We start from the raw sequence: 23376 nt of genomic DNA on the forward strand, positions 1-23376 counted from the left end.
CTCAGGCACTTACTTCTTTCACAGGTGATGCCCTCCCAACCTTGGAAACATTCGCAGCTCCCATCTCCGTGCAACCCATCATTACAGATTCCATTTCTGCAAGTACACACTGTGGAGAAACACCATGCCATTGTCAAACCAGCTAGCTCTAATGAGCAAAGAGAAGTCTGGTACTTTGTAAATCAATACATTCCTACATGTGAGAGATGAAGTTTTAGTTTAACAAAAATATTAAGGGAACATCAGTGCTTGTGTGAGCAGTGCCAGATTAAAAGGCCTGGGAATGGAAGTTCTCTAGTACTGTATCCAAAACACAGATACAGTTCAGGCAGTGGCAATGCAAGTGTCCCACAAACTGCCCTACAAAACATGGAGGAGCTCACTCTTCCCTGTGTGAGTTCAATGGCAGTTCCAAGTTTCAACAGCAACTGTGAATTCACCTGATTTACAACCCACTCCGTATCTGCCCACTTCACACATCTCACAGGCTGTGCCGTGGAAGCCTTCATGACAGCGACACTCCCCGCTGCCAGTAATGCCATCCTGGCACACTCCGTTCCCAGAACACGAGCTGCCTGGCTTTCCTGGGCACATCTCACACATATGTCCATAGTAACCTGGACAGCAGATAGAGACCTTTGAGAAAGGACACAATAGACTGGAGTAAGGCATCTCAAAGGATAGAAAATGCTACATTATTGAAATCATCCCTCTTTGGCCCACGTATAGTATTTACGTAGCTACAATATTTATTTTATCATTTGATAATTGCTGATTATGACGACACACTACCAGCAAATATACTGTTAGACTTGTCTCATATGTCCATGTTAATTGACAGTAGCTGCTAAGTTTATTAACTTAAGACTGTGGTGAGTTGAAAATAGCATATCTGTTAACCCCGCCTTGACACAAAAATAAATCAGTTTAGTTTTTATGCTCTGAAATTCCATTTCAACACCTTTCATTTGGGTCTACAGGAAGCACTACAGCAGGGGTAGGCAACCTATGGCATGCGTGCCAACGGCAGCATGCAAGCTGATGTCCAGTGGCACTCACAGTGCCCAGGTCCTGGCCACCGGTCCGGGGGGCTCTGCATTTTAATTTAATTTTAAATGAAGCTTCTTAAACATTTTAAAAACCTTATTTACTTTACGTGCAACAATAGTTTAGTTATATATTATAGACTTATAGAAAGAGACCTTCTAAAAACGTTAAAATGTATTACTGGCACGCAAAACCTTAAATTAGAGTGACTAAATGAAGACTCGGCACACCTCTTCTGAAAGGTTACCGACCCCTGCACTACCGGCAAGAAAATCAAGAGAGATTCTCTAGATACTATTTAGCAATGTGATATTAAAAGGAATTATATAAATAAAAATAAAATATACCCTCGATATAAGAATGTAACTGAGTATATTACCTACAATACAAATGTACAGTAAGCACACAGAATAACTAGACATTCCATTTATTCTAAAGAGGGGGTAAGAATTGTGGCATTTAAAAACCAGATTATAGAAAAGATGGGTGCTACTGAACAGCTTGTACTAGTTTCAGAATTTGGTTATAATGGCGTAAATCTAAAGAAATTATTTCAATTCCTGTAACTGAGATCAGAATTTGGCATTTTATGAGGCTGACAAATTAAAACAAGGGAGAACAAATTTAAGACCAGCAAACACACAGCGCTGCTGGAGGTTAGAAAAATGTTTTTAGAGAGAATTAGTAACAACAGAGTAGAATGGAAGAAGTAACCAGGAATTTATACGAAAGCAAAGCTATACCGTCACTCAGAAGAAAACACTCTGTGCTGGACATATATTGAAAGGTGCATAGACCCTATTGGTGTATGGACACTTTCCAGTTTAAAATATTGTTATGCTAGAAGATGTTAATGGCTGCCATCAAGCAGGTCTTTGGATCTATAGACAATCACAGATCTGTTAAAGGTGACGAATGTGCTAAACTAAAAGGAAGGAGTAACTAAATACCCTTTTCTATAGTATAGATGGAAACAACAACAGGCTACTGCCCAAGACCCTGGGCATGATGGCTAACCCTAAGGAGGACCAACCCATGTATCTTGAGGGAGTTTCCCTGGAACTGGTTGCAAATGCAGGGGCTAGAGGATTGTTTGGGGAATTGTGTGTGTTAGCGCTAGTTCACACTGGCAATGCTTTAACGTGGCTTGTGTAGTCGCGGCAGAGCGCTGGGAACGAGCTCTCCTAGTGCTCTAAAAACCCACTTCCACGAGGGGCGTAGCTCCCAGCACAGGGAGCGCGCTCCCATCGCTGGTGCACTGTCTACACTGGCGCTTAGCAGTGCTGAAACTTGCTGCACGCCGGGGTGTGTTTTTTGAACCCCCTGAGCGAGAAAGTTGCAGTGCTGTAAAGTGCCAGTGTAGACAAGCCCGTAGACAGAAAAAGCCAGCAGGAAAGGAGAGAAGTAGTCGTGAGCATGGCCCAGAGAGGCAGCAGAGACAGAGCTTCTTAGGCACAGAACTCACTGGAGAGGCAGACTTGGAAAGAGATAACAAGGAAACTGCCTGCTGTTTGTTTCTGCGATGTTCAGGGAAACAGGGCTTTGTGAACATTCTTTATAAACAAACAGGGTATATATATAAGAATATATATACCCTGTTTGTTTGAATATATATAAGAATATATATACCCTTATTTGTATAAGAATATACCTAACTCACATAATCAATTTCACATCCTAACACAAACAACCCCGCAAGGCCCTGAATATTGGCTCTGCACTTGGACCAACAGGGCCACAACATTACTGAGTTGCCATAACTTATTACCCTGGAAGTTATGCCACATACGGCAGCGTTGACTTCCATCTAGGACAGCATAGGAAGCCAGCTGGTGAAGGCTGCAGCAGTGAAATGATGTATCATCATATTGGATACAGCATATTGATGCAGCATGATTGGAAAAAGGTATATATAGTGTCCATCTTTTAAAAAGGGAAGGAGGAGAACCCAGGGAACTAGACTGGTCAGCTTCACCTCAGTCCCTGGAAAAATCATGGAGCAGGTCTTCAAGGAAACCATTTTAAAGCACTTGGAGGAGAGAAGTGATCAGGAACAGTCAACATGGATTCACCAAGGGCAAGTCATGCCTGACCAACCTGATTGCCTTCTATGACGAGATAACTGACTCTGTGGACGTGGGGAAAGCGGTGGATGTGACATATCTTGTCTTTAGCAAAGCTTTTGATATGGTCTCCCACAGTATTCTTGCCAGCAAGTTAAAAAAGTATGGATTGGATGAATGGACTATAAGATGGATAGAAATCTGGCTAGATCGTCGGGCTCAACGGGTAGTGATCAACAGCTTGATGTCTAATTGGCTGCCAGTATCAAGCAGAGTGCCCCAGGGATTGGTCCTGGGGCTGGCTTTGTTCAACATCTTCATTAATGATCTGGATGATGGGATAGCTTGCACCCTCAGCAAGTTCGCAGATGACACTAAGCTGTGGGGAGAGGTAGATATGCTGGAGCGTAGGAATAGGGTCCAGAGTGACCACGACAAATTGGAGGATTAGGCCAAAACAAATCTGATGAGATTCAACAAGGACAAGTGCAGAGTCCTGCACTTAGGACAGAAGAATCCCATGCACCGCTACAGGCTGGGGACCGACTGGCTAAGCAGTAGTTCTGCAGAAAAGGTTCTGGGGATTACAGTGGATGAGAAGCTGGATATGAGTCAGCAGTGTGCCCTTGTTGCCAAGAAGGCTAATGGCATATTGGGCTGCATTAGTAGGAGTATTGCCAGCAGATCGAGGGAAGTGATTATTCCCCTCTATTTGGCACTGGTGAGGCCACATCTGGAGTATTGCATCCAGTTTTGGGCCCCTCCACTACAGAAAGGATGTGGACAAATTAGAGAGAGTCCAGTGGAGGGCAATGAAAATGATCAGGGGGCTGGGGCACATGACTTATGAGGAGAGGCTGAGGGAACTGGGCTTGTTTAGTCTGCAGAAGAGAAGAGTGAGGGGGGATTTGATAGCAGCCTTCAACTACCTGAAGGGGGGTTCCAAAGAGGATGGAGCTGTTCTCAGTGGTGGCAGATGACAGAACAAGAAGCAACAGTCTCAAGTTGCAGTGGGGGAGGTTTAGGTTGGATATTAGGAAAAACTTTCACTACGAGGGTGGTGAAGCACTGGAATGGGTTACCTAGGGAGGTGCTGGAATCTCCATCCTTAGAGGTTTTTAAGGCCCGGCTTGACAAAGCCCTGGCTGGGATGATTTAGTTGGTCCTGCTTTGAGCAGAGGGTTGGACTAGATGACCTCCTGAGGTCCCTTCCAGCCCTGATATTCTATGATTCTGTCCCCTGGCTATCGTGGCCATGCCCCTCCTGGACCAGCCCCGCCTGGCTGTGCTAGGTCCCAGTAGCCTCCCGCCATGGGGAAGGGAGGTTGCAGACACCTTGCACTGCCCACAATCCCTCCATTCCCAGATGGTTCAGAGCCCTATACAAAAGCCTGCACCAGATGCTGGTGTGAATTTGGACACATGCACATACATCTAGTGAACAGACATGCACAGACCAGAGATTACTGACATTTTTCTATCTAAGATGTTTCTAACAATATTTTTGAAAAATCATTTAAATTACTTTAAAATTTTTCTGTTTACAAATTTTCAATTTTCAACAAATGAAAAACAAAAAGGACCTATTGGGATTTTTTTTGTTTTGTTTTCATTTTTTGTATTGTCAGTTTCAATTGGTCAGCTTAGTCACACAAGTCTGCCAAAATGTATGTATTAGAGAACTATGGTTATGGGCTGGGTGAAATCTTGTTATGGGTTGAGTTAAAACCCCATTGAGACTGGTAGGTGGGAACTCCTCCTTCAGCTAAAGTAACTGTAAACTTAAATCCCACCTAAGACAAAAGGTGTGTGTGAACCCACCAGGGAGCTTTTCCTGAGTATTGCTCTGGGAATGTGTGTAGGGGAGGGAAAAGAAACAAGAACAGACAGAGGGAGAGAGCCCAAGCATGGTGGCTGACCCTGAATGAACCTGGGAAGAGGTTTTTGGGTCAGGGTGCAGGTGAAGACAGTTATTTTGGTGCTGTGAGCAAAATAAGCTGTTTCCTGCTCTTTGATTCCATTTGCATTCAGACACACAGGCCTTTTATATAAATAAAACTGCATCAAAGAAAATATTAGACTCTTTCAACTTCTGCTCCCAACTGGAACATCCACAGGGCCCCAATCTTTGACTAGCCTCTCAGGTCCAAAGGAGTAATATTAACACATGAAAATTTGGAAAACTGTTACAAAACCCCCCAATGGAACAAAAACTCTGCCAAATGTACCGAAATCTCTGCAAGTTTGTTTTTTTCAGGACCCGCCCACAGACCTCTTCTTGTATGAAAATGCCATAAGATTTGTCTTTCACAATAATCTGAAAATTATTGTCAATGTACATTAAAATCTGAACTTACTAAGGAAACTTTAACACAGGTGAAATAACAACCAACTACTTTTGATAATCCAGACTTATATGCACAGTGTGGCATCTTCCCTTTTTCTGGAGTTTCCTGCAGATACAATTAAAAAAATATTATAACCCAGCAGCCCATCAAAGCAGGCATATATCAGAGCCAGCCCATGCACTGGTGAAACAGAAAAACAACTCTATTTATCCTGTCTGTAAGAAAGGCAATGAGAACTCAACAATGTCAGAGCTGAGAGCAAACCAGCATCCCAGGCCCTGATGTTTAGTTACTCCAGATGACTAAAATCCGGAGTTTTATTCTCTGGAAAACCAATACATCTGCCTGTAAAAGAGAAAGTGCTTGGCATGCTTTTTGGTATGTAATGAATTAGATAAACCAATAGTGCCACACGTCACCAATGTGTAATGCAGTACCGCCACCAGCAGGAAGAACTTGAGTATTTTTCAAACATTTGTCAGTCTTTGAAAAACAAAGTGGCAAGTCAGAGAGGCAAGTGAACCCATCTGTGTGACCCTCACTAACAGTTTAATCTGGAAAAACTGGTTTTCCCTAGCAACAGTATTGGAAAAACAAGAGATCTCAGGCCAAATCCTACTCACTGATACTTGTGTGAGATGGCCATTGAAGTCAATGAAAGGTTCTGCTGGGTTAAATAGACCAGAATTTGGGCATGTACTGCATTCAGAGGGCCAGCACAAGGAATATTCACCACTTAAGCCCTCAAAATAAGTCTGAAATGAAACTTAGTAGTGCCTAAGCACTGTGCCAGCCCCTCTGCACAACTGTATATTTCATCCCCAAGTGCCATGAATACAGGGCTGGTTACACTGAAATGCATTCTCTTACTGTAACCCTCTCCCGGCACATGCTGTGTATGAAAGCTCACAACACCAGAACCCGTCTCCCCTCCCCAAAGATGTCAGGTAAGGTCTCAATGTGTACCCCACAAGTGGAGGACACAGTTTAAATGGTTGCACTGGGTTTCTTCAGACTAAGTCACTGGGAGGGGAAGACATTGCAGGGTGGATGTGTGGATATAAAAATGGGGAAATTGTTCTATTCGGAGCGATTGAAGATAAATATATTCTTTTCAGTGCATCAGCCCCCCTTCTATGTCCCCAAACTCTGCCTCCCTCTCCCCCTTTCTCTCCCATATTCCTCCATCCAACCAATGTAGGCAATAATCTCACTCTCCACCAGCCTCTACTTGGCCACTGGCCTTTCCTCCTTCACAGAGGTGCTCTGGGCTCTTCTCTGACTCCACTGCCACTATGTATTCAGGGTTTAATCATTGCAGCATCTGATTTGAGCTATGGATGTGGCTCATCCCCGCCTCTGCTCACATGGGGGGTCGGGATTTCCCAGAGCTCCCTCTTCCACTGGCACAAGGCCCCTCAGTAATCAGCCTAAATAAAGTAGCTGGCAGAGACCCAAAGATCAGCTAATTCCCTAAAAGGCAGATGGGAACACAGTGGTGGATTAAGACCATGCTCAATAGACTCCCCACTCTAGACTGCATGTTCTAAAGAGATCCTTCAATTCAAGCACAGCATGACTATTGGCTCCATGAGAAGGTTCAGGGTGCCATATTCTCCAGCTGGAACAGCCCACATTTGCCCTCAACCCATCTGTGGTTACGCATGAACAATGAGGACAGGAAACACCTCTCTTTTTTCTTTAATAAATATAAGTGAAGAATGAGCAAATAGTGGGTTGACCTCTTGCTTGCCATAACCTACCTCCACAATTCACACTGCTGAAAACAAAACTGCTGCTTTCCCTAAACCACATGCAAGCGTGTGAAACGAATCAGACACTTACCGCCAGGACCGATCCAGAAGGACACTTGATCCCTCTGTCACACTTAGCACATTTCGACTAGGGACAAGAAACAGGAGAAGTCACACACAGTCCCTTTAAAAATGTCCTACTCAAATGCTAGTTTTAAAGTGTTCTGCAAATTATCATATAGAGAGAGAGGACATTGGACAATGGATCAAGACGTTAAATTCACTGGCTCAAAACAATGAACTGAGCAAATAATGATTCAGGTAGCGAAATCCTGGCTCTTATGGGTTTGTTTCATGCAATGTCTTATTTTTAACATGGAACTGTGAACACAAACACTGCTGCCAGAATGTAACATGAAACAAATCCTCCTCCTTAGTACACCCATGGATATGCAATGTAATTTCTCAGCTATAGCAACGTATGGAATTACGTCTGTGAATGTGGCAGTTTATTGAACTACATATAAAAGTACAGGGACCGATCCTAAGAGATGCTGAGCCCCCACAACTCCCCAGTGCCTTGGAGTTGCAGGTGGCTCAACAGTGTGAGTGTCAAGCCCATAGTGAGCAGCTGCTCTGTACAGAAGTATAGTTGAGATTAGCTGGTTCAGGCCATCAGGATGTGACTGAGTTAAGAAGACTATATATCAGAGCTCTCTGATGCTGTGATTACCTTTATGTAAAGCTAATTACCTTCTGAATCACTGTGGTATTGGCAGTGCAACGATTTTTCTGAATCTGTAGAACCCCAGAAACCCCAATCAACATCCCATTCTTGGTTTCGAAAAATTTACCATCTAAGAGGACGTTGTTTACAAATGTCTGCAAAGAGAAGAAAACAGTTTGGTTAACAATCAGAAAGCTAGGATGCCACCAAGATAACAACAGAGCCACCATATAACTAACAAAGGCCTTTCATCCTACAGCATCCAGCTGCTTTCAAACTGTATATTTTGCTCATCCACCACTGGAGTGGTTGCGCCTCAGCTATTCTGCATGCACAAACTTCTCTAGTAAAAAATTACAGTGGATTTTTTTTTAAGGTAGACAGAATATAATTACCCAAGATGCAAATCAAACAGAACACTGGGGTCAACTGCACTAACTCTTATGAAGAGTGACATGAGTGCTTCAGTGACAAGTGCTGAGGAACTCTTTTTTTTAACATCTCATCCAAAAGAGGATGCCATCAATAGCATCCCCATGTGTCTTCTGGGGACTCTCAGCATCATACCTAATGAATAATAATCACTACTGGCTGCAGTCCCTTGGCTGACCACGAAGATCTCCTAGCTAAAAACTGAGCAGACCCGAAACGTGTTTGGTTTAGTTTAGTTCTGACAAGCTCATTAACTGAAGTAGTTACAGATACAGGACACCTAATAACCTCCAGAATAATACAAATTAATCTACTTACATTAGAAAGCATTCTATCCTAACAGACTGCTTCTGCTCTAAAGATGGAGAGCTGACTGATATGTCTCCCCTGCTTGCTGTTTTAGAAGAGAAGATTTCATGACTCACAGAAAGCATGGGGAAAAAAGCACACCACCACAGGAAAATGTTGTACGATGATTATTATTCAGAATACTAATACTTAGCTCTTCTATATTGTTTTTCATCCATAGATCTCAAAATGTTTTTTTTTCCTTTTTTTCTACAGCTAGTTAGGAAATTATTTTTCTTTTATTTTGGTTTTTCTTCAAAAAACTGCAAAAGAGAGTGCTGAATTGATGGCACTTAAGAGTACATTGTTATGACTATGCACAGCATGGAGATGGCTGCCATGGCCTCAACAAGGAGGAGCAAGCTTTATAGGACAATTCATTCTTCATGGCTCACTCTGCCCCTGGCCTTCCTGCTGAGATAGGCAATAAGAGGGTGTGGATGGGGCACAATTGCCATGATTTTTTTTTAAATGATCAGAACACCTGTACTGAACTGAGAGCCAGTCCACTGGACACAGAATAAACCCCGCAACTCACTTCACACAGGCCTCTCAATTGATTCAGATGGGAGCACTTTTTGGTCACTACCATTCTGAACTACGTTTGAACCAGTGACCTAGAAATGGAAGCCTACGTATCATAGTGCAGCTGAAGTTTTAATTAAGAACATAAGAATGGCCATACTGGGTCAGACCAATGGTCCATCTAGCCCAGTATCCTGTCTTCCGACAGTGGCCAACCCCAGGTGCTTCAGTGTCAATGAACAGAACAGGTAATCATCAATTGATCCATCCCGTCACCCATTCCCAGCTTCTGGCAAACAGAAGCTAGGGACACTTCAGAGCATGGTTTTGCATCCCTGATCATCCTGGCTAATAGCCATTGTATGAAGAAATACTTCCTTTTGTTTGTTTTAAACCTGATGCTTATTAATTTCACTGGGTGACCCCTAGTTCCTGGGTTATGGGAGTAAATAACACTTCCTTATTTACTTTCTCCTTACCAGTCATGGTTTTACAGACCTCTATCATATCTCCCCTCAGTCATCTCTTTTCCAAGGTGAAAGGTCCCAGTTTTATTAATCTCTCCTCATACGGAAACTGTTCCATACCCCTAATCATGTTTGTTGCCCTTTTTTGTACCTTTTCCAATTCCAATATATCTTTTTTAAGATGGGGCAACCACATCTGCATGCAGTATTCAAGATGTGGGCCTACCATGGACTTATATAGTGGCATTATCATATTTTGGGTCTTATTCTCTATCCCTTTCCTAATGATTCCCAACATTCTATTAGCTTTTTTCACTGCCACTGCACATTGAGTGGATGTTTTCAGAGAACTATCCACAGTGACTCCAAGATCTCTTTCTTGAGTGGTAACAGCTAATTTAGACCCCATCATTCTATAGGTATAGTTGGGATTATGTTTTCCAATGTGCATTACTTTGCATGTATCAGCATGGAATTTCATCTGCCATTTTGTTGCCCCATCATTCAGTTTTGTGAGATCCCTTTGTAACTCTTAGCAGTCTGCCTGGGACTTAACTATCTTGAGTAGTTTTGTATCATCTGCAGATTTTACCACCTCACTGTTTACCCCCTTTTCCAGATAATTTATGAGTATGTTGAACAGTACTGGTCCCAGCACAGACCTCTGGGGGACACCACTAGTTACCTCTCTCCATTCTGGAAACTGGTAATTTATCACTACCCTTTGTTTCCTATCTTTTAACCAGTTAACGATCCACGAGAGGGCCCTCGCTCTTACCCCATGACAGCTTACTTTGCTTAAGAGCCTTCGGTGAGGGACCCTGTCAAAGACTTTCTGAAAATGTCAAGTACACTATATCCACTGGATCGTCCTTGTCCACATGCTTCTTGGCCCCCTCAAAGAATTCTAGTAGATTGGTGAGGCGTGATTTCCCTTTACAAAAACCATGTTGACTGTTCCCCCACAAATTGTGCAACGGCATCCTAGAACAGCAGGTAGAACCCTCCCATCTTACCTGGTTGTTGTTTTTATAAAACATTAGCCAGTAGGAGAATCCTAACATTGTGCTTTTATGGACTCCATTTTTCAAGTCTGTAGAGGAGAGCTTCTCTCCAAGTACAACATGGTACTGCACAGTGTCATTATCCTGGAATTCAAGACCAGCAGGAAGCAAAACATTTAGCCTATTATTGTTTCATAAACAGCTATTAGGTAGCTAGAGGTAAGTACAGTGTAGAAATAACTAAGTCCACAAGTCTGAGGAATGTCCATAACCAGCTCTAGAACTAAGTCCAACAACCCTGTAAGACTGGGTTTGTTCAAAAAGCCAGAAAGGTGTTAGGAAGTCTCTTTAAGGGATTGGACAATTACCTGAATCATAAGCACTGTCCATGAGTTTGGACATTTTGCTGGATCTGCCTACATACAAATCTAATTTTAAAAGTAAGGAGTCCAGATATTGAAAATGGCCAACACTGTATAGCAGTGGCCATTTTAAATATGGTCTGGCAAATTCCTTATATGCTGCTTCACCTGTCTCCATTGCCAAGCCCAGAGAACCTCTTCCTTTCACTCCCCCTTGCAGAGACACCTTCCTGCCATGCTTCCTAATGTCAGACATCTTCCCCCCCCAACTCCACCCACTCCCATGCCTCCTCTTCTTTCTGCTGTTCTTCCCTGTCATTACCCTTCCTGATCCCAGAGAGCCCTTTCTCCAGCTGCAGCTGCTGGAGTCCAGAATCAAGCTCAGCAGGTGACGGTTAACAGTATGGAAACATGACTTCTCCTGGCTATTCTATACACTAAAACAATTATAGGCAGAATTCCTCATTAGGGACTCAGATCTAAAGTCTGATGGTATAATATGGCCCCCGTAATTGATAACTACCACACATAGTCAGACTGTAAACAAACAGTGATCTTACCAGTTGGGTAATGTTGGAAGCGTGGCAATATTCCTCAATTGAATTGTTTCCTGGGACAAAAATGGTATATTTTTCAGAGGACTCAATTTTTCCAATCAGCTGGTACTGCTAAAAGTTGCAAAACAGGGATATTAGTGAGTGAACTAGTTTTATTTAAAAGAGCACGAGAGGTAAATAAGAAACCCAAAACAAATGAAAAAAGATAAAATATGACTATCAGCTAGGGAGGTGGAGGCTTGGGGCAAGAACTCCAATAGAAATGATTTAAAACTGGATGAGATGTAAGGCGACTTCCAGGACAGTCATGGGAAACAGCAGCAATCCACCCTGCCAAAGTCTTGCTTGGCTGATGCTGGCCCAGCTTCTTGGATAAATGGGCCTCTCTCATATTTACAGTGTGTATCTACGAGTCCCCTGCTTGAGCATCATCTCTAGTATTTATCATCATTCTGAGGTGTGTACATGTGCGCGCGCACAAACACACAAAAGGTCTTACAGATCCAGTCCATGATTTTAATAAGTTGCTAAAATTTAAAAAAATGTCTACCATACCTCCCAAAGAAACTAACCATTCCAAAGAGGCTTTATAGCTAAAACAGGAGTTTTCATTAGGTGTGGCTTGTTCTATTTCTGTGAGGTCTGATCCCCTGTGGGAGTTATTCATTTCTTTGGGAGGCTGGCTAGCCAGCTTTATAAATGTGTCCTAGTCCCAAAACATAGCCTGGGAGCACCACAAAAATCACCATGATTTTCCTTGGCTGTCCATGCAGGCTTGGGTCTAATGTTAGGCTGGTTCAGTGGCTTCATACTATCAAAAAAGCTTCCTACACTTAGTAGTCAATAGAATCCAAACAATTGCTTACCAGTAACAACTCCTTGAACAGAGTAAATGCGGGGACCATATCAAGCTGTTGCTGCAGACCGGGGCGACTTGGTGGGATATCTCCTAAAGGTGGTAACAAAACCTGAGCGCAAGAAAGACAAAGATGAGCTTGACCACAGGTCAGAGACTGCTTGGGAAAAGCACACGGCAATCCTGCCCTACAATGAAAATAATTACGCATGGTTGTAGTTAGTGTGGTTCTGCTCCCAAAATGGACAGGCCTTGACTCTTTTCTTGAAAAGCCAAGTATTGGACTCTTCTACACAGTTTGAGGGCAGTGATTTAAATATAAATGCTGCTGCACAAGCAGCATCTGGAATGAGTTCTGAATATCCAGATCTACTTTTGTCTATATGCTTCTACTTGGATCCTGTTTGAATCCCCCCACACCTCCATAAACAACAGAAAACCAATGTGTTACATCAATATAACCTAGTATTTCCAGACATTGTTCTTACTGATTTACCTTATTTAGGATATAAATAGTGCCATTAATAGCAGGAATGTCAGCTACTACAATGATTGCATTCTGAATGGTTATAGCCTGAAAAATAACAAGAGGAAAACATGAGAACATTGTAGGTCACTGAGGGCCTGAAACAAAACAATCTGTGTCCAAGGCCCCCTGCAGCACCTTAGACTTATATGATACATCAGGAATTTAATGGCATTGTCCTCACCAATGGCTCCTGCAGCACAGTATATCCCTAAATGTGTTGTTTAATTTGCTACCAATATACAGACATCAATTAAAAAGCCCTTACGCCACTGCTGTTGGTTATCTCCCATCTGGTCCGTGGATTGAGAGTGGGTAACTCCTCACCCTTGTACTCTTTGAGCTTCTCACTGGTGAAGGAACCTTGGAGAAAATGGGCCCTGTAGGTGACAGGTGCATGCAAAGAAGAATTGAGAGCACGTTTTATAACACAGACCTCTGAAGTAGACTGGCTTATCTTGGCTGCCGTCTGATCATGTAGCTTGCTCTCCACAACCCTGGGCCTGGCCTCCTCTCAATATCCACGTCATTATGTGCATTAATCCCTTGGTATGGTGATGACAACTGACAACATGCAGCCCTCTATCACTCAAGCTAATCTGAAAGTATAGCAGGTGTTTATAGCAGTATAGCCTTAGGTGTTTCCAGGATTCGATATTTCTGCAACAAGATGTAGGCGCTATCTAAAGTTCATCTCTGCAGGGAGTTTAATCCTGATATTGAACCAGTGCTCACGTTAACTCATGTACTCTAGCTCCTCCCCTCCTGGTCCCTAAGCTCTCCACAACACAAAGTCCCTCAATGAGACATTTCAACTAGGGATAGCTGAAATGGGTTGAATACAATAAAAGCTAATGCAAACATCTGCCCCAAACCCAAACTTCTGGCAATGAACTACACAGATACACCATGCAGCCTTGCAACTGCTATACAGCCAGTGAGCTGTATTTGCAGCCATCGAGCGGCTGCTCTACATCTGGCCTTCATAAGTATGTGTGGTCCTTCCCTAACCCTGGTGTAGTTTGCCCATGAAAGGCCAGTTTACTCTAGCTTTGTAGGAGGCCCCAGAAATTGGCCCATTGGGCAAAATGCTCCTTCCTTCTACCTCGTGCATAGGTGCAACCACATACAAAAGTTGACTGGGACCAGATATGAGGATGCATGAGCCCAGCAGCCACACTGAGGGGAGCATGGATAGGAGGATGAACACTGGATGGACACAGCCCAGTGGTTGCTGTGTGGTAAGGAGGGGGAAGAGGAGCCCAGGATGTGGGGCAGATGGTGCTCTGTTTTTCCCTTAAGCTAGACAGCCTGGTACTCTGGCTGAGGACAGAGTCAGGACTCCTCTGCTCCAGTTCTGCTGGGGTAGGTGTGAAGGGGACAGGGAGATTGAGCCCTGCACAGTGGAAAGCAGAGGACTTGGTGGTCACTCCACACTTCCAGGCAATTGGCTGCAATAGTGAATCTCAGCAGCCAGTATTATAGGGGGGCATTAATGCACATTTCTCACCTGCACTTCTGAAAAGGAAGAAGATGCCAGATTTCTCCCCTTCTCCATCAGCAACATCAGGTTTGAGCTACCTTTGATCCCTCCCAGTTCTAGCTGCAGCAACTTCTGTGTACCATCACCTCCAGCACCAACTCAGCCAAGCTGCCTCTCCTCACAAGTTCAGTACTTTCTCCATCTCCCCTCTGCTTTAAAAACTCCTCCCATCATCTGCCTGCTCCTCAATACCAGTCACAACTCTGACCTTAGCTCTTCCGTCCTGCCCACCAGCCTGACCAGTTCCATATTCCCCAGCCAGCATTCACACCCCCTCCCCTTTTTGATCCCACTAATCTTCCCTGGGCCCAACTCCAGATTTCTGTGGGTCACCATCTGCCTTCCCTCCCCAGAAGATGTGGATAAGTAAGAGAGCTGCAGGCTTCATGCTCCTCTCACATCTTCTGTATGGCCAGATGTTCTATGCAGAAAGAGCAGCATGCAGAGAGAATTCCCTGTTCCTTCTCCCACTGTGGGGCTGCTTCTGCATCATGGCTGGGAGAAACATCCTGCCTTTAATATGCAATTAATAAACCTTCATTGTATCTTCTAACCTCTGTTATGTTTGAATCATCCAATAAACACTTCATCAGCTGGATGTTTCACCTCTGCTATGTTTTTACCCTGTGATGGTTTTCTTTCTACTGATACGGAGAGAACGCCAATCTCCAGCCCTCAGTTAGGGCTGTTTTGAATTAAAGAGCATGGTAACAGTGCAACGATACCTGACTAAAAATGGCAGCGTATAGGGCTTCAGCCAGAAATCTTTTTCGGCCTGGCTCAGGTTTCTGATGGCGGCTTCTGAGGGCACCAAAACAGTGACATTGACTCCTGCCGGGATGCTGAAGAGAGACTTCTGTCGTCCAGAGCAAGTAGATGCACAAATAAAACAAGTCAGTGCTACACCTACAGCGCAGTACAAATGTTTGTAGCTATGATCCCACTCCCACTGCATGTAAGATTAGTGTGTGGAACTAAAGCTTAAATTCAGATGTACCCAGAGCCGTGCTGGTGGTTGGGATGGTCACTGGGAAATAAGTTCTGGTGGGAGTCAGCAAATGCCATGGAAAATTTTTCCACAGCAGTCCAACCTTAATTTGCTGGATGCTGAACCTAGGAAATCTGCAGCTTCAAGGAACAAACCCCAGAACAGGTGCTGCTGAAGGAGAAAGTTCTTAATATTTTTTATATTGCCAGTGCCAAAGGTCACTTTATTCAAAAATGGTTCCAATAGGAGCACATTCACTTGAGTCAGTAAATGCCTTTGAACACCCAAGGCCAGATTTGGACTAAGGACCAAATATGATCTGGCAAATGCAGATGTAACTGATGGAATGGGTGTTGTGCCTGCTTGTAAATTTAGCCCCATATATTGGAGAACTTTTCCAGTGGCCAACTCCATTCCATGAAGTGCTTACCCCCCGTTCCAATGGGAACAGAAGACAGTAACAAGAAAGGGAAAGTAAGAGCTACCCGAATTTTTAACTTTACTCTTACTTTTGAAGGGTCGCTATTTGTATATTAGTCCCATGACTTTTTTGTCTCTGTCTTTCACCCAAGGCAGTCAGCTACTTTACAAGAGCCATGAGTTAGCAGCAATATATGGTATGAAGGTCAAGTATGTGATGGTCTCAGTTTCTTCCAGAGTGAGAAGCATGGTCCCTAAAACACGCCACACGAGCCAATGGGTCCACAGTTACAGTCTCTGGAACAGGTGTCTCAGTGCATGCAGTTAGCCATGTGACTCACCACTCAGATGTATGTAATAAAATCATGCTGAGAACTTAAGAGGGTACATGCCTGGTCCTCACTGACCTTTCACATGGTGCTATTAAAAACATAGCTAAATGCAATCAATCAAACCATTTAGAACAATCTATAAAACTGTCTCAACTAATTTGAAACTTTAAAATACACAGTAATTTTAAAAATTCCACCATTTCCAGAGCTAAAGGTGGGGATTGTTTGATTAATGTACCATGCATTAGCAAGTTCAGCTTGATTTGCCCCCCCCTTTTTTTAAATGCATGCAAAGGAAAATTGCCTCTTAACAGCAGATTTAAAAACAGCATCTTTGATCTTTGCTTTTTTTTTTTTTTTTTTTTACAATTTATATTTTACAAAAACACTTGTAATTGCGTCAGGCAGCATTTTTTACCTTAATCCACTCATAGAAGCCTGCAAAGTGGGAATTCCTGGCCAGCTCCTTCCAAAAGAGAAAGCAACACCAAGATTAGTAGGGAGGGATGAAGCAGGGGGAGGGAAGGGTGGTCCTGTGATCCTTGTTATTTCAAGTTTCAAACACAGCAAACTTGGCTGAGTCAAGTGCTTACCGCCTGCCTACACAGAACTTTCAGAAGCCATGCGTCACTCACAAAGGTGTGTTCCAAAGTCAGAGAGCTGGATCTAAACTCTTGATTTTTTTTTTTTTATAATTGGCAAAGTATTGCAAGTTTATCTAATCTCAAGTTTAAGGTGATTAATTCCTTGACAACCTTTGCCTTTTCTAACTACTCAGATGGGGCACAGAGTTCAGAACCAGACCCGAATCAGAACTTCCCCAAAGTTCAAGTCAGATCTTAGGCTCCTCTCTAATTAATGAAGGATGCATATGAGCTCTGCAACATCACACACCTAGGGCACAAGTCAGAAATTGTTGTTGGTAGTTTACATTATAACTTGGGCCTACATACTAATGCTCTTCCCAGGGAAAGGGGGAAATACATCAGATTGCCATGCGGACTATGGTAAGAAGAGTCAGATGAGGTACTCTAGAGGGGGGAAAGCATGGGCAGGGACCCTGTTAGACCATGAATTCTCAACCCCCCCTTGCAGGAGAGAGGGAAAGTATGTTCTCTGTGTAGATTTGTCCCTTTTTTAGTTGCTGTCTGACTTTTCACTTTGTATGTAAGTGTATGGGGAACCCTGCTTAACTAGCATCGACCAACATGGGTTCCTGGGAACTGTAACTATTTTGATGGAAAAGCAGAGGGTGGTATCCTACAGCAATACTCTTCAGTAAATCAAGAGAGCTGTCACTACATCTTGAACAATAATAATACAGCAGGGATCAAACTATTCCCCGCTTCCCTTTTCTCTAATTCATGGGACACAACTCAAACAGACGTATGGATTTTTTTCAAGTTGATGCTGAAGTTTCAAACTGGACAGTTCAACATATCAATCAGGATGGAAAATTGGCAAAGGATTGATAGCATTACTGAAGCATACACTGACATAGGTTTTAATTATTTTGTTTTTGAATGAAGTACTTTATACATACTTCAAGAAGTAGCAACTGTTAGTAAAATTATGTATATTTAACCTCTAATAATCAAGTCCAGAATCAACATGTATCATTGGTACATACATAAATTGCTTAGGGAGGTTGTGGAATCTCCTTCATTGGAGACAAGTTAGACAAACACCTGTCAGGAATGGTCTAGATAATACTTAGTCCTGCCTTGAGTGCAGGGGACTGGACTAGATGACCTCTCAAGGTCCCTTCCGGTTCTATAATTCTATGATTCAAACCGTCAGCTGTCGTCACCTGCAGATTTTAGCATGAGCCAGTCAGCTACTGCAAAAAACCCTTGTTCTTTGTATTAAAAGAGAATAATGTTCATTTTCTCCCTACCTTTAATACATCTCCATAACATGTAAATCCATCTCCCATGTAACCGGGAGCGCAAGCACAGGACCTCTCCCCTCCTCCAAGAGGCTTGCACGCAGCCTGTGAGGACAAGAAAACGAAGGATTACTGTGTAATCAAACAGACAGGAACCCTGTGGCAAATGTGGGAACTGATCTCCAGCCTCCCAAATCCCAGGATAGGGCATTAACTACAATGCCATCCTTCCTCTCATGGTCCTGTATGCTGAAATAGTGTATTTTCACTGTACACCTAAGAACTATCCCCCCCCCCCCCACCTTCTAGCACAGCCTCGTGAAACACGGGAGTGTGAACAAACAAGAAAAACGAATGGCCACAAAGCCTTGACGCTTCATCACAGGTAGATGTGATTATTGCACAACAAAGACAGACGGATTAGGTCAGATTATCAGTGGGTGTAAATCAACATAGCTCCATTGCAGTCGGTGGCGCTACACCGAAATACATCCACTGAGGATCTGGCCCGACATTCTCTCCCATGAAGGATTTTGGAGAATTCTCCAGCTACTCACCAAATCATGGCAGCCACCATTGTCCAGCTTGCAAGGATTAATGGGGTCGCAGTTATAGCCATCACCAGCATAGCCCCTCTTGCACATACACTTGCTCTGAAAGTAGAAGAGAGAGGGAGGAGCTTCACTACGGACCTATCAGAGTGTCCCAACTGCACAACTAATGCCATCCCTCTTTCAATGAGTCTGGGTCAAGGTCTACTTTTAAGTTAATTTTTAAAATGATTTTCTTCTCAGGGTTGTGAACAGTCCCTGGAAAGTTTGAAATGGAAATATTTCTTTACCAGGGTGTTTCCCTCTGTTACGGAGCACACGCTGGTTTGTTATGGTAGGGTTGCTCATGAATATAAAGCATTCCGGCATGCACTAGTTTGTTATTGTAGGGTCTCTCAGTGTGACACACTGTACCTCAAAGTATCACAACGTAACCCCCATATTTATCACTGGTATATGGTGGTGGCATTTCATACAAAGCATGCCTTGCTGAAATTCACTGTTCTGTCAAAATGTGTGTATCATTGTACACAAAGATGAGATTTTGCTGTACAGTTGTTATTGAAATATGCTGCGAGTTTGGGAGACGCCCACTGCTAGCTCTCAAGTGACAACAAAGGTGGTGACCCACACCCAAACGTACGTTAAGTGACCATTACGAGCCATTGACCAGCAGGGGAATTGCAAACAAGAGATTTACAATTCTGTGAGACACAGTTGTGCAAGCACCACACAATGAGGATTGCTCAACTCTATGACTCAGTTACACAAACACCACACAATGGGGATTGCTCAACTCTTGACTCAGCAAGGCCTACCAGGACATGTCTGGACCAGAATCTTTCATGGGACATGAATTGAGAGTAGAAAATAAGGGACAGTGGCATCACTAGACCATCTCTCTCCTACCTGACCTACACTGAAGACAACAACACTACTGGGAAGACAGACTTTGAACTGAGGAGACTGGTCCCAGGCTGACAAGGAAATTCAGCCTGTGTATTAGGAACTGTAACTTATCTGCAACATCCAGTGCTGTGAGAAAAGCTGTTTGATTCAACTCTTGCTTGGTCTGACAAAATTTAGAATTTAGACTGTGATTTTACTTTTATTTCTTAGGTAACCACCTTTGTTCTATATGTCTACCACTTATAATCACTTAAAAATCTATCTTTCTGTAGTTACTAAGCTTATTTTAATGTTTTAGTTTTACCAGTGAGTTTGTCTAAAATGCTTGGGGAATCTGCTCAGAATACGAAGCCTGGTACGTGTCCCCCATCCTTTGACAAAATGGTGAACTGATTAATGAGCTTGCATTGTTCAAGAGGCGGTCTATTCTTGAGCAGTGTAAAAGGCTGTATATTTCTGGGGTGCAAGGCTAGGGGCTTGGGAGATTTTCTGGTGTTTCCTTGTGCATAGTTCATGCGTGGCTTAGAGCGCATTCATGCAATTTAGCTGAGTGTGTCTCTGTATGCTGGTGGCTGAGTGATCACAGCATCTAGAGGGGTTTGCTGTTTATCACTAGAATAGCATCATTCCAGACTGGACCCCGAGGATCCTGTCAGACTCAGGAATGCTGATTTACTAACTCTTATTTTAATTAAAAAGAAATTAAAAGACTACCATGGATTCTGCAAACAGATGAGAAAAAAATACAGGCCAAACTAAGGGCCTTCCTACTTTGAAGATAGTTAGAGACAGAAAATTGCCCAAATGGATGGCTACTTTAACTGCTGTGGCTATTTGATGTATTTATTTTATATTTTAACACTCCCCAAACCTACCTCCACATATCAGTTGTTTGAAACCAGAACCTACAGGACACAGGAACCCAGAACTCCCTGTGGCAGGAAAGACCAACAGCTCATGAAGCTGTGCTTCTGGCAGTGGCCTACACTTGATGCTTCAGGAGAATGAGCTACCCCCATAATGCCCTTGACTAGTTGTGCAATATTGTGTATGGGGAAAGATTGCTAGAGAGGTGTCTGTGGGGAGCGCTTTAAATAAAAAAAAGTTATTAAACTAAGTCCTTGCTATTCAAAGAATTCTCAGGTTTTTATTGGTTACTAGTATTTCATTGAAACTTACTATATAAGGACTAAATTTTGCTGATTTAATGGAAACCAATTTCTTTCAGAAACACCAGTCGAGTAGGCCTTGCTGCTGACGTTCCTGAAGCAACAAAAATTGCTGCTCCTAGAATTTCAGACGGCTACAGTGTTGTGTACATAGCAAGTGTCCATAAATCTCAGCGATGGACCAGTTAATGCTGAATATACCTGCCCAGGTCCAACAAAGCTGCAGTCTGCATTCATGTGGCAGCCCCCTCTGGTCTCCAGCACACAGTTATCTATAGCAACACAGGCTTTGCCATCCCCAGTCCAGCCCTTGTTACACTGACACGTGGCAGTACCAGGGCCTGTACTGGTACATATGGCCTGTGGGGGAGGGGAGAAAAGCAAATTAAACTCAAATTAAAACAAATTAAAATAAAACCACTGAGGATGAGAAACCTTCCCAGGAAGTAATATAATTAACTGGCTAATGCACATGTTTAACAGTATCCCCCAATTGGGTAGAATCAGAACTGCTCAGCTGTGTGTCATAGGCCCTACACTGCTAACAGAAATTCACCGTGAGCTCAAGCAGTAGGAGACAGGTTCTGGAGGAGGATGAGAATTTTATCCCTGATGTTGCTGTGAAGCACTGAGTAAACAGTCTGTGTGGTGCTCTCTCCCTGTCTAGTGGTGGCTGAGCACAGACAGAGGTTGAGGACTCTATTAAAGCCCTGGCTCAAGCAGTAGCAGTCACGTATTTAAGATCCAGAGGACCCAAGTTCAAACCCACTGCCAATGACCCAGCCACAGGGCAGCATTACACCTACTGCTGCAAAATCCCAGGAGGCTGCAGATGTGTAACGGCACCATCATAATATCCGGCTGTTATATAGCGCTATTCATCAGTAGATTACAAAAAATAATAACAAACAGTCCCTGTAACAGATGAATGGGTCTTGGAATACCTCTCTCACCTGCTCTGATACCACCCAGTTACCCATGGGAAATAGCAGCTGACTGGTTCCCAAAACAAGGCAAAATAACCTTGGTTTCTAAAATAATACTGATTAAAAACCAACTGGAAGAGAGGCAGAAAGACTTGGTATAGTTTTGGAAAAAGCCTCTTAATCCGTTGCAATTCCTTCTGCACCCATCCACTTCACCACCCTAACGTGTAACCATGGGCAAATCTCAGAAGTGTGGGTTTCTATCTAGATATTTAGATAGTCCCCATCACTGCAGTATCTGAACACCTTTGAATGAACAATTAAACAGATTCTTGCTCAAACCATCCAGATCTTTAGTTTTGCAAAATTGGGTTGTGAATCTTATGAGAACAGGTGCTCTTGTTAGATTTCATGCACTTCGCATTGGGCTGGCAATGATGCAGGAGGAACTCCCTCATGATATTATGGCATTTCCACTTCTGGCTTCTTTTAGATCCGTGGAATGCAGACTTTTCAACCTCTCCAAAAGGCTCAGATTCAGGGCGTGGGTGAAAATATCGGTCTGTTTTTACTGTCTCCATACACTAGGTCTTGCATAAAACCTGGGATGGATTCTCTGGGACCTGACTCTAATTGTTCCAAAGTCAGGGTGGGGAGAGAAAAATCCATGGAGAAATCCTATAGATTTGTACTAACAGGGATGAAACCAAAAGGGTTCTATAGACAATTACTCTAAAATTACATCTGATTTCATAGAGAATGAGACCCTTTCTATAGGTGTTCTGAACCATCCTACAGAATTCTATACCAGGGACAATTATTCACTATTGAATTAAATAGGATTTTTCCATAAGGGAAAGGAAGATCTCACCAGGACATTCCAGCCTGATATAGGCAAAAGAGCTCATAGATAACAAATCAAAGATGAGAGGCAGCTGGCCTTCTTAAAGAGATCCATCCTTCATTTGCCCCACTCCCATCTGCTTCCCCTTTATATGATCCAGATGCATTCCCCACACTGAAGTTTAAAAAACATGATTATGCTTTGCTCTACTGTAGCACTGTCCAGTCACAGGCATCAATGTGCTTTACAAACTTGAATTCATTATACCTCACATCACCACTGGGAGGTAAGTGGGATTTAACCCTATATCACAGAAGGGGAAACTGAGGCATAAGCAGGTCGAATAATGTGTCCAAGGCCACACGAGTCAGTGGCAGATCTGGGAACAGATTTCCTGAATCCTGGAGCCCAGCTCTAGCCAGTAGCTAATGTTTCCTCTGTGTTACCCACTCACATTTTCTGAACAGCCTCCTCGTTCTGGCTTCCTACACAGATCAATGGGCAGGCAGGAAAATCCATCCCCTTCATAGCCATCAGTACAGATGCACCTTAAAAACCAAGCACAAAGAGACATGAATTCCCAAGCACAGAAGAGCAGCAAGGCAGAGGGTGTCTGCTAGCACTGCTCCATTAAAATTCAGCAAAGAGAGGATTGCACATCTTTAACACAGTGAGGACATTCTTAGATGCTGTGATTTCCTGTGGCATAGACATCTACATGGCATATGCAACCACATACTCACCAATACACAGAGCTGGCTACATCCTATTTATATTACTGGAGCCCCAC

At 43.2% G+C, this 23376-nt stretch overlaps 1 protein-coding gene across 7 annotated transcripts in view; it reads right to left on the bottom strand.

The window, feature by feature from the left end:
- STAB1 (stabilin 1) overlaps positions 1-23376 on the bottom strand; it is a 98648-nt gene that overhangs the window by 33869 nt on the left and 41403 nt on the right. For 6 of the 7 annotated variants that reach the window (XR_006292503.1, XR_005226156.2, XM_043552237.1 and 3 more), the window contains 16 exons: positions 23041-23134; positions 21018-21176; positions 18745-18840; positions 18197-18292; positions 16718-16765; positions 15285-15415; positions 13285-13396; positions 12987-13064; positions 12501-12602; positions 11638-11745; positions 10728-10859; positions 7966-8094; positions 7304-7360; positions 5468-5563; positions 441-636; positions 14-109 (listed from right to left, as the gene is read on the bottom strand). Coding sequence is in view for 5 of the 7 variants with exons in the window: in XM_043552237.1 (XP_043408172.1) it covers positions 14-109; positions 441-636; positions 5468-5563; positions 7304-7360; positions 7966-8094; positions 10728-10859; positions 11638-11745; positions 12501-12602; positions 12987-13064; positions 13285-13396; positions 15285-15415; positions 16718-16765; positions 18197-18292; positions 18745-18840; positions 21018-21176; positions 23041-23134 (1730 nt within the window). In the remaining 2 variants the exon portion in view is untranslated. The remainder of the gene's footprint in view (positions 1-13; positions 110-440; positions 637-5467; positions 5564-7303; positions 7361-7965; positions 8095-10727; positions 10860-11637; positions 11746-12500; positions 12603-12986; positions 13065-13284; positions 13397-15284; positions 15416-16717; positions 16766-18196; positions 18293-18744; positions 18841-21017; positions 21177-23040; positions 23135-23376) is intronic. The other variant, XM_037904336.2, reaches the window with a different exon arrangement.

This window comes from Chelonia mydas, chromosome 7, assembly GCF_015237465.2.
Source record: "Chelonia mydas isolate rCheMyd1 chromosome 7, rCheMyd1.pri.v2, whole genome shotgun sequence".
Lineage (NCBI taxonomy): Eukaryota > Metazoa > Chordata > Testudines > Cheloniidae > Chelonia > Chelonia mydas.